This window comes from Centropristis striata, chromosome 17 (assembly GCF_030273125.1).
Source record: "Centropristis striata isolate RG_2023a ecotype Rhode Island chromosome 17, C.striata_1.0, whole genome shotgun sequence".
Lineage (NCBI taxonomy): Eukaryota > Metazoa > Chordata > Actinopteri > Perciformes > Serranidae > Centropristis > Centropristis striata.
The window spans coordinates 34,293,893-34,304,716 of record NC_081533.1 but is presented as its reverse complement, the minus strand read 5'-3'; the positions used below and the strand labels follow the sequence as shown (position 1 = coordinate 34,304,716).

The following is a 10,824-nucleotide window of genomic DNA, read 5'->3' as shown; positions in this document are numbered from 1 at the left end:
TAATTTAACAATTATTTTATTTGTTAAATGACGGAATATATTAAATATAGTGTTGAAACGTGAAAAATATATATCGACTTTTTTCTTCTTTTTTTTTAGTGTGGCAGCATGATGCTTCCGTAATAAATAATAAAAAATAAAAAATAAATCATTAAAAAATGAGGCTACTGATGGTACAGAATTCATACTTTTCTTTTTGTTGTTTTTTACGTAAATTAAAAAACGATAATATCTGTGGAATATATAAAACAAAGCCTTATCACCAACCTTAATATTTCTTTAACTTGGCGTTTTTTTTCTTTTGCTGGTTTAATATATATAATTATTTTTAATTGATAAATGGCGGAATATATTAAATATAGTGTTCAAACGTGAAAAATATATTACGACTTTTTTCTTTTTTTTTTAGTGTGGCAGCATGACGCTTCCGTAATAAATAATAAAAAATAAATCATTAAAAAAGTAGGCTACTGATGGTGCAGATGGTCAAAGTTTCTTTTTTGTCTTTACGTAAACTAAACAAAATAAAAACGCGTTTTCAACAACGTTCTTTTTACAAGTTGTGAAACTGTGACGTCACATTCCATTGCTTTGATCTCTCTCTGCGTGGAGCGCGTGGCGGGAGGTGGTGCCATGGCAACGCATACAGAGTGGACTTGTCCTCTCCGGTGACACACACACACACACACACACACACACGGACGGAGGCGACACTAACTGAACGGTACTCCGGTTTGTTTACGTCGTTAACGGAAGTTGACCGATAAAGGATCCAGCTGACGGTCAGTGTGACTTTATTATTATTATTATTATTATTATTATGTTCCGTTATTATCTCAGAGCTGAAGGACGTTTTCTCTCCACTGAAACACTCTGTTAGCAGCAGAGTCCTGCATTAAAACGGTCCAATAATGTTCATATTGTCTGTAAACATGGTTACTTCTAATCATCAAACTTCATTTTGCTTTAACTTGGGTTATAATAATTTTAATAACTAAATCAATTTATTTTTGTATATTTTTTTTTAAATGCAGGGTACAGAATTTACAGTTGTTTTAATGTCTCTTTAGTAAAAATATAGATTTACAAGTATAAAAATAAACCTTCCATGCTTTGACTTTTTATATATTATATGATATCATTAGATTATTATAACCCATAAGGGCTAGAGTAAAGGCAGGATTTTCCTATTGTAATTGGCAGTAATAATAATAATATTTAAGTGATTAGTTTCTCCATTAATCAGTCGATTGTAAAAATATTGAAAATAGTAAAAGAAGTGGTGTCAGAAGCCAAAGTTACACCTTCAAAGTGTTTGTTTTGTTCCAACTCCAACATTTGTACTAAAACACAACATATTATTTATATTACTTAAAGGAAAATCAGCAAATCTTTACATTCATAAAGCTTGAAATGAGTCTTTTCTGTACTTTTACTACTTTACTTACAGCTGAACCTTTATTAGTCATTTTTTAAATTGCAATATTAACTGTATATATTGATTTTGTATATATTATTATTAATATTTCCTCCGCCAGTAGAAATTTAATGTAATTAATAATATTATAAACTACTATGCATACTATATAATATGTCACACACATGTTTTGAATTACTTTTAAATTCATTGGTCAATAATCCTTGTATTTTTTTATTTAATTTTGTGTAATTTGTTTTTAATCAGTCTTTCTGAAGTTTTATTATCATTATCATTTTTATTTTAATATGTGTGTGTGTGTGTGTGTGTGTGTCTTTCTTGTTCCTTAAATTTAAGTGTTTTTTTTTTATTTTTTAGTATCATTAAATGTTCCTTGATCTGTCTTTGACATTATAACAGCTGTTTGTTTGGGTTATGGTCTGATCAAAGCCACTGTGTACTATTATCAGTAGATATTAGAATATTAGCAGCAGTAATATATGAGTAAATGTATGTTTGTGTGTTGTTGTTGACGTGTTGTTGTCCCTCAGAGTGTGATGGAGCGCTACGAGTCCCTGGGTCTGGTCGGGGAGGGTAGTTACGGCACCGTGCTGAAGTGTCGTCACCGAGACTCGGGACGCCTCGTCGCCATCAAGAAGTTCATGGACTCAGACGACGACAAGACGGTGAAGAAGATCGCCCTGAGGGAGATCAAGCTGCTGCGGGTACCTGTCAATCAATCCATCAGCCGATCAATCAATGAGTCGCTGAGCATCGTCTCTGTGAGCCTGAAACCCGAGTGAAGCTGGAGACAAAAGCAGCCGTCAATCACAAGACACAAACCCAAAACAACTCCGAGTCATATTCTGGACAGGAGAGGAAACATTGGAAGACGAGACGCATTTCTTTTCCTCTAGTCTCAGTCTTTAACCCTTTGATGCACAACATGGTCTAAAGTGACCCGCCTTCATTTCCCATGTTATATCATTCTTGCTGTGTGTTTCTGTGCTCTATCTTTTGATATCAACTTATTTTATGATTGGATATTCCAAGAATTCTTTAAATATCTTGTTATTGATAAAAGATTATTATTTCCATTTTGCCTCTCATACTTCATGAAGAAAAAACGTTTTTGTATTATTACATAGCTAACTACTTGGCTAAGTAGCTTGCTAAGCTAACTACTTAGCTAACTACTTAGTCAAGAAGTCAGCTAAGTAGTTAGCTTAACAAGCTACTTAGCTAAATACTTAGCCAAGAAGTTAGCTAAGTAGTTAGCTTAACAAGCTACTTAGCTAAATACTTAGCCAAGACGTTAGCTAAGTAGTTAGCTTAGCAATCTACTTAGCTAAATAATGGATATGGGTCATTTTTGACCAATGTTGTGCATTAGAAGCGTAGTGACACAAAAAGGGATTTTATTAAAAAGGGTTAACCCTTTGATGCACAACATGGGTCTAAAGTGACCCGACGGAGTTTTTATGTTCTATATCTTTGCAATAAATTATTTTCATCATTCAGTATTCCAGGTTTTCCTCAATTAGTTTGTTTTTGATCATCATACATCCTAATTTTATGTTTTCCTTTATTCATTTTTTTAATAAAATCCCTTTTTGTGTCACTACGCTTCTAATGCACAACATGGGTCAAAAATTACCCATATCCATTATTTAGCTAAGTAGCTTGCTAAGCTAACTACTTAGCTAACTTCTTGGCTAAGTAGTTAGCTAAGTAGTTTGTTAAGCTAACTACTTAGCTAACTTCTTGGCTAAGTAGTTAGCTAAGTATATTTTTCCTGTTTTCATCCATCCGCTCTCATTTAAGCAACTGCGGCACGATAACCTGGTGAACCTCCTAGAAGTGTGGAAGCGTCGCCGCCGCTGGTATCTGGTGTTCGAGTTTGTGGAGCGAACGCTTCTGGACGATCTGGAGCAAAACCCAAGCGGACTGGACCAGAACACCAGCCGCCAGTACCTGTACCAGATCCTGAGGGCTGCCGCCTTCTGCCACCAACAAAATGTGAGGACCAAAGTGTTTGTCGAGGCTTGGTGGCCTCCAGTCTGGCAGCCAGAGAAAGGGTGAAAGCATTTTCCTCTATTTTTATCGTGTCTTTCCTTCCTAGATCATCCACAGGGACATCAAACCAGAGAACATACTCATCTCTCAGGGGGGCGTGGTTAAAATGTGCGACTTTGGCTTTGCCCGGACTATGACATCAGCCGCTGAGGGCGGAGTCTATACGGACTATGTGGCCACTCGCTGGTACAGAGCACCTGAGTTACTGGTGGGAGACACCAAGTACGGCAAGTAGGTGATCGCTCATACACCAAGGACCTGTTACTATGTGTTGTTAACAGGTTATTATTCTCTAAGATTATAGTCAGACATTGTAGGAAAAAAACCTTGATTGATATTAGAGAGTACAATTTAAAAATTACAAGTATTCTCTGAGATTTAAGTTACAATTTGTGTTGGGGAAAAAATCCCAAATTTATGATGAAAAAGTTCAACATTCTCAGAGACTTTAACTAAATATTACATTTAAATTTACCACATTAAAAACTTGCAGATTTAGGAGAAAGAATTTGCGATACTGACTGAGATTACATTTACAAGAACAAAGTCACAAATTTAAAGAAAAACTTGATTATTACCTCAGATCAAAATTACATTTTGAAGAAAATAATTCACATTATTTTGAGGAAAAACATGAATATTCTGTTAGATTAAAACTGCAATTTACTGGTAATAAACTACCAAACTACAAGGAAAAACTTGATTTGAAATTTTTTAAAACTTTATGAAAATTTACAGAAACACTATTTTCTCAGATTAAGTCGTACATTTTGAGAGCTCACTGTTCACTGTGTGTGTGTGTTTCTGTATTGTGTGTGTGTGTGTGTGTGTGTGTGTGTGTGTGTGTGTAGACCAGTAGACGTGTGGGCTGTTGGTTGTCTGTTATTAGAGATGTTAACAGGTCAGCCTCTATTCCCCGGAGACTCGGACCTGGACCAGATTTACCACATCGTCAGGTGCTTCGGTAAGCATATATGTCAGACAAAAATATTCAATTCAAACAACTTTATTAATCCCACAAGGGTCAAAAATGGCCAGCAACAAATAGTCAATACATAAATAGTCGACACAACACACATCAGACAACATGGAGCTTAGAATGGACATATTGGAAAAAAATAAATAAAATAAAAACCCTATGAAGAATTTAAAAGCCTTAGTGCAAGGGGGACGAATGATCTGGAGAAGCGATTTTCGTTAACACCTAGGAAGGGCATAACGGTGCCCTTTTTTTCCCTTTATCTGTTGGTTTCATTGTCTTTCAGTCAAAGACAGAAATATGCAAAATCTCCTCTTTTAAATCCTTCAACCCAATTGCAATCTGTTGGGTTCTTCAAGGAAACCTGACAGCTCATCATCAGGAGATGTTCTACAGGAATCCTGTCTTTTCTGGAGTCAGACTGCCTGAATATTCTGGAAAGGTCTCACTGGAGCAGCGCTTCCTTACCATCACACCCACCGTCCTGGACCTGGCTCAGGTACACTTTGATTGGTTTATTGACTTAATTAGCAGCTGTGTGCTGTGATCGTCTGACCACATTTCTTCTTTTTTTTAACTTCTTTTTATTTCCTTTTTTCCAGGTGCAGTCATACATTCACAAATTCAAAGAAACAGCACAGGTGTACATGGGGTAGAGGTAGTCCATGGAGTTTGGCACCCCAACAATATCCAGACAGAGTCCGAATTTAAAAGTGTGCAGTGGTGCTCATTAAGCGAGAAGATTAATATACAGTGTACAAACATTCATTATTCATATTTGAATGGCGAGGGAGGAAAAAATAAAATAGTTAAAGAATAATAAATAAATAAATCAAACAAAAGCAAAACACACACATATAGAACACATCAATCAGATCAAAAGTCATATCAGTTAGTAAAATGTGAGATAATTGGGGACCATTTAGTCAGGAATACATCAGTTTTCAAGTGTAACCTTGCGGTTATATTTTCCATATAGTAAACATCCTTGTCTGACCACATTTCAATAAGTACTTCATCGTTAGACCTCGTCTGTCCGCGAGAGAGCCGAGACCCATAGTTTTTAGTGGACCAGTGCAAGCTTATTATAGTTAACGGAAACTAACAAAGTACTAGAATTGAAAAAACATTTCCGTTAACTGAAATAAAAATAAAAAAGATAACTAACTGAAAACTGTGTTGTGTGGTTACAAAACTAACTAGAACAAAAGTGAAAATGTCCTTTGTTTTTTTCTTCGTCAACTTTTTTCGTACACAAGCCTTTTTGGTTGATCTGAAATCTATTTCTTTAGCTCCGACCAAGCAGCTGCTGGTTAGTGAACATGCAGGTATACATTGGTAAATTATGTTTATTGAGACTGGGATGTTACACGACTATTGTGAGTCGATCACCTTCAAAAAGTTCAGCACTTCACTTGAACCAAAATTTGAAAAACCACCCAGAGCTGCAAGAGTTAATAACCTAGTCGCGGCTGAGATGGATTAGACAAAAGGAAATGAAGGCAACATTTGTTAGGACCTCTTTGAATCTCGCACCCAACAAATACCCCATTACAAAAACACTAAAAGCATTTTCCAAAAAAAAAAAAAAACTAATAAAAACTAGCAAACAAACTCTAAAAACGAATTAAAACCAACTGAATTTGAAAACAAAAATTCACAACAAAATTAATAAAAAAACGAATGGATCCAAAACTATTCTAGAAATATTTTAAATACCTGTACTGGATCAAATAACAATAGTAATATATAAAGTTAATTTGGCTTAAGCTTTTGTCCAAAACGTCTAACAATAAGCACCATCACCTCCAAGAATTAAGAGCTAGATCAGATTAAATGCATTGTATGTGACTTTACCAAGAGGTTTTCAGGGGGAGTTTTTAAAACATTGAATTTGCCATTTTGTTAGTTAACAAAGCCAGAAAATCAGCTTTTTCCTGATATGATGTTGTGGTATTGTTATTCACTTTCAGATCCTTAATAAAACTTCTGAGAACCAGAAATACTTTTGTATCGTCTCTTTCAGAGTTGTCTCCAGATGGATCCAGAAAGACGATCTCAGTGTTCAGAACTGCTGGAACATCCACTGTTCACACAAGACTCTTTCCATATCAGGTATGTCTGCATGCATCTAAGAACTTGTTGAATTTGACTGTTCTGCCCTTGGAGTACACTGGTACCACCTTGAAAAGTGTCTTGACCAGTAATGATACCGAGCCACTATCATTTTGGAAGTTGAGTAGCCTCCAAATTTCAGTTTCTAAGTTTCTTCATGTTTTTCTGTATCTATACAGATTTTTAGATGAGCTGAACGTTAAGATCCAAAAAGATCACAGAGAAAACTCTACCCTTCCCAAAATAACCAAAGCTCCAAGACGACAAAAGAACGACGGGGATGAGAAGAACCTCAGAACCAAAGACAAGAAGCAACCTGAAGACGTAGATGAGAAAGTCAACAAGGAAAAGGAGAGGAAGGAAGAAGAAAAGATGGAGAAAACAAAAGGAAAGCAACCTTTGAAGCTTTCTAAAACTATTCGTAACTCCTCAGAACCCTTAATGTCGACCAAACAATCTAAAACATTTGGGGCCAAGGCTGTCGATAATGCAGTGAAAACAACTGTGGCTATGAAAGGTAAACATGGAAAAGCAACTGCTGTGGATCTGAGAAAGGAACCTGAGATTCTAAAATTAACCAAAACCCCTACATCTGATTCATTGAAGGCTAGAGAGGACAGTAACACAGTGGTAGCTAAACCGAAACATGGGAAAGATGCTTCCCGGGAGACAAGGGAAGATCATTTAAAAAACACAGATACAAATGATGGAGATTCCAGAGGCTTGAATTCTAGTTGCTCAGACAACATTGTGCCAAGTGTGACTGACAAACGTTTGATGGAGATTAGAAGATCTTCTATATCGGAGCCAGGTCAAAACCTTTGGAAGAGCTGGAACAACTCAAACACAAAAGTGCCCAAATTGTCTAAAAGCTCCACCATGGACCATCCAAATAGGACTTCATCTCCAATGGCCTCATCAACTATTGATCATTCAGGCATCTCCCTAACACAGAAGAAGGGTAAGTCTCCCACTACAGAGTACCCTGAAGATACAACGTTAGTAGAGACAACCTTTACACTTGAAGCATGTCAAATGTCAAGCAATGACCCTATTAAGATTGCTACCCCAACTATACCTTCTTTTACCAAGACAACTACAACTTGGGAGCACCAGGCTGATCGTTCAACCCTGGGCACAGAGCAGAGAAGGACCTTTGAATGTCCAAAAGTCTTATACTCAAACCCCAAACCATCTAAGACTACCTCAAACTCTGTCCCAAAAATAACCAAACACAACATATCATTGCCCACCAGCCCTTCAAAGACTCATACCTCAGATCTTTCAAGGCAGTCCTCCACAGTTTTTATAGAGGCCAGTCCAGCCACACAACCTAAAGGAACCTCATATTCAAATTTGTCCAAAACCAGCTCGTCTTCCGATACTAAACCCACAAATTACACCTCATGTTTACCCAACAAATCTTCAAGAGGCCTTCCAGCAGACAGGGAACTTACAGAAGCATTGATCGCAACCAAAAGTCAACAGGATAGTTGTAATATTTCTGATGCGGACATCAAGGATCACGAATGCTTGAAGAGCCTGGCAACTGAAACAACTCTAAACCACATTGATATATCTGATGCTTCACGTGACTGTAACAAGAATCCTGAACTCTCTGAGGCTTCCAGGATCCAACAGGAGAACACTATCTCCAAGATCACCAGAGAGTCCAGAACATCCATGAAACCGATTGAAACCCCTAAAACTAACTTATCAGTAGGGACCACTATTCTGAAAACATTGAAAGTCATGGATAAAGAGAACAGAGAGGATTTGGCACTTTCTTTGTCCATCAGTGCAACAACCAAGTCTTTATTAAATCAAACCTCGAAGGACTCTAGAAGCAACCACCCCAAGTCGACTGACAAACGTACAATAACTCTAAAGACTCAAAAAACTGCATTTCCTACAGAGGCAAGAAAGAAAAGAGACGACACAACAAATATATCCTTTATCTCTACAACCACTCCAGACCTCAAGGCTTCACCAAGAAGCCTCGTCTCTTATAACATGGACCCTGCAGACAATGACAAGTTTGACTTCAGTGTACCAGATTCCTCTCCACCCCCTCCTCCTCCTCCACCCTCCTCCACTCCTCTCCTCCTCCCTCCGTCTTCCACACCCATTATCTCATCCTTCTCTGTGGTCAGCCCAGCCACCAGCGAGCACCTTTGCCTGGGGTCAAGTTTCCATCCTGCGACCCACAGCCTCAGGTACTTATAAGTACAATGAAGTACTGCATAAAGTTTCTAGTGCACCTAAACATTAGGCTAAAGCGAAATATTTGTCTGATCATATTGTCATAGTTGTTTTGAGTGACTCCGAGGCTAAAGTTGAACTTACTAGCAATTTAATTTTGAAACTTAAGCTGAACTTTTCATACACCATTTTGGGGCTATTTTTTTTTTTTTTTGCTATTTTGCAAAGATAAAGCTAAGTTAGCTGGCTATTAATTAAAGAAGGAAACCCCAGAACTTGGCCAACATTACAAGTTCTCTCCTTTACATATTGGCCCAAGGAGCCCATGTTTTTAGCTTACTATTGGCCCAAGGAGACCATGTTTTTAGCTTACTATTGGCCCAAGGAGACAATGTTTTTAGCTTACTATTGGCCCGAGGAGATAATGTTTTTAGCTTACTATTGGCCCAAGGAGACAATGTTTTTAGCTTACTATTGGCCCGAGGAGACCATGTTTTTAGCTTACTAATGGCCCAAGGAGACAATGTTTTTAGCTTACTATTAGCCCATTTTTATGAAGCTCTGTGGAAGGATGGGCCAAGGAAGAGCATGGAAAGCAGTTCTAACATGAATTATTTAGTAAGTTTGAGTTTTTGGACTAGACTATGTATGTAAAAATATTCTTGAACTCTCTCTGAAATTGTTTGGTCCACTAGGTTCCTTTGGGGCTCCATTCAAGCTCTGGACATTGATAATTCCAACTTTTAATTGTTAATAAAAAGTGTAATTTAACATATAATCAAGCAGGTTTCTTTGTGTTTATCACAGGTGTCCAGACAAGCCGAGGCATCACAGTGGCATCTATAGTCGACTGTCCAGCCACATCACAGGATCACTGACTACACAGGTAACAGTGTGTTTCACAATAAATCTGAATTTGCTCTTTCAAAGTTAACACTGTCTCTCCTGTTAGGTGCCAGAGAAGAATCTGATCTGTGAGCGCTCCTTCCAGTCCGATCTCTGTAATCCTGGTCACAGCGGTGGCATCACAGCCGCCAAAAAGAAGTCAGACGTCCATTTCCCAGATCTAAGAAGCTCGGTGCTGCCAGAGCTCAGAGGGAGAGAAGGTACACAAACACACCTTAACATAGTACAAACAGTTCAGCAAACAAAAAGCAAAAGATTTGTCTTGGCCAATCAAAAGCCAGTCTCCATACGTTACATTTAACTGTACCCAGCCCTAACCAAGGTGTAAAAATAACAACCTCATAGTTACCAATACCAAACAATTTATTTTGTAAAAGTGATGATTCTTCCGATGTTTTCTCAGGCAAACACAACAAAGGCACTTCGAAGGATCAGAGGAAAGACAAACAGCCAGTTCCTCCATCCGAACCATAACACCACGGACAAAACACAAACTCATTTTAATGTGATGGCAATTAAACATTGACATGAATAATCCTCCTGGCCACAAAAGCCACAACATGTTTTCAGGTTTGTTTTATTATGTCAGACCTTTTTATAGCAGCAACAGGTTACACATTTGTGAATACTTTTTTAAATAATTGTTAAACAGTTTTTCGTGGGCATTTTAAGAATAAAGACACTTTTTAAAGTTGAAGAAGTTGGTTTTGGTTAATGGTAGCATCCAAGCTAACAGCTGTAATACATACATACATCTAAGATTTCCTCCAGTTCTTATTAATACAACAGGTAGCTACAAAAGTATGCTAAAGACTGTACAAAAAATCTCTTGCACCTGAACCTAAAATGTAATAAGTACCAGGAAGAACAGAATATCATGGTTGCATTTTAAGATTCGTCGCTCGAGTCCTCTGAAGAAAACGAGACCATTTTCGGTCTGTTTTTGTATGTCCTTCCTGCTCTTTTCAGCAGTGCTGCGGTTGACTCATCACTTTCTGATGTCTGCCCTCCCATTGGTTGTGAGAAAAAACTGTTGGCTTGTCCTCTGCTGTTGGTCAGGAGGTAGTAGAGGAGGCTGGTGCTGATTGGTCCTGCTGCAGCCGGCTGTGGCCTGATTGGTGTTCCAGTG

General features: G+C 37.7%; 1 protein-coding gene across 1 annotated transcript; it reads left to right on the top strand.

Annotated features, from left to right (window-relative positions):
- Positions 1 to 690: 690 nt before the first annotated feature.
- LOC131990038 (mucin-2-like) lies at positions 691 to 10,668 on the top strand. The gene is made up of 11 exons (XM_059355419.1): positions 691 to 782; positions 1,969 to 2,142; positions 3,242 to 3,436; positions 3,540 to 3,724; positions 4,345 to 4,457; positions 4,832 to 4,971; positions 6,499 to 6,587; positions 6,767 to 8,803; positions 9,597 to 9,675; positions 9,742 to 9,895; positions 10,099 to 10,668. Exons 2-11 carry the CDS (start codon positions 1,975 to 1,977, stop codon positions 10,167 to 10,169), a joined length of 3,231 nt encoding a protein of 1,076 aa, XP_059211402.1. The 5' UTR covers positions 691 to 782; positions 1,969 to 1,974; the 3' UTR covers positions 10,170 to 10,668.
- The last annotated feature ends 156 nt before the right edge of the window (positions 10,669 to 10,824 follow it).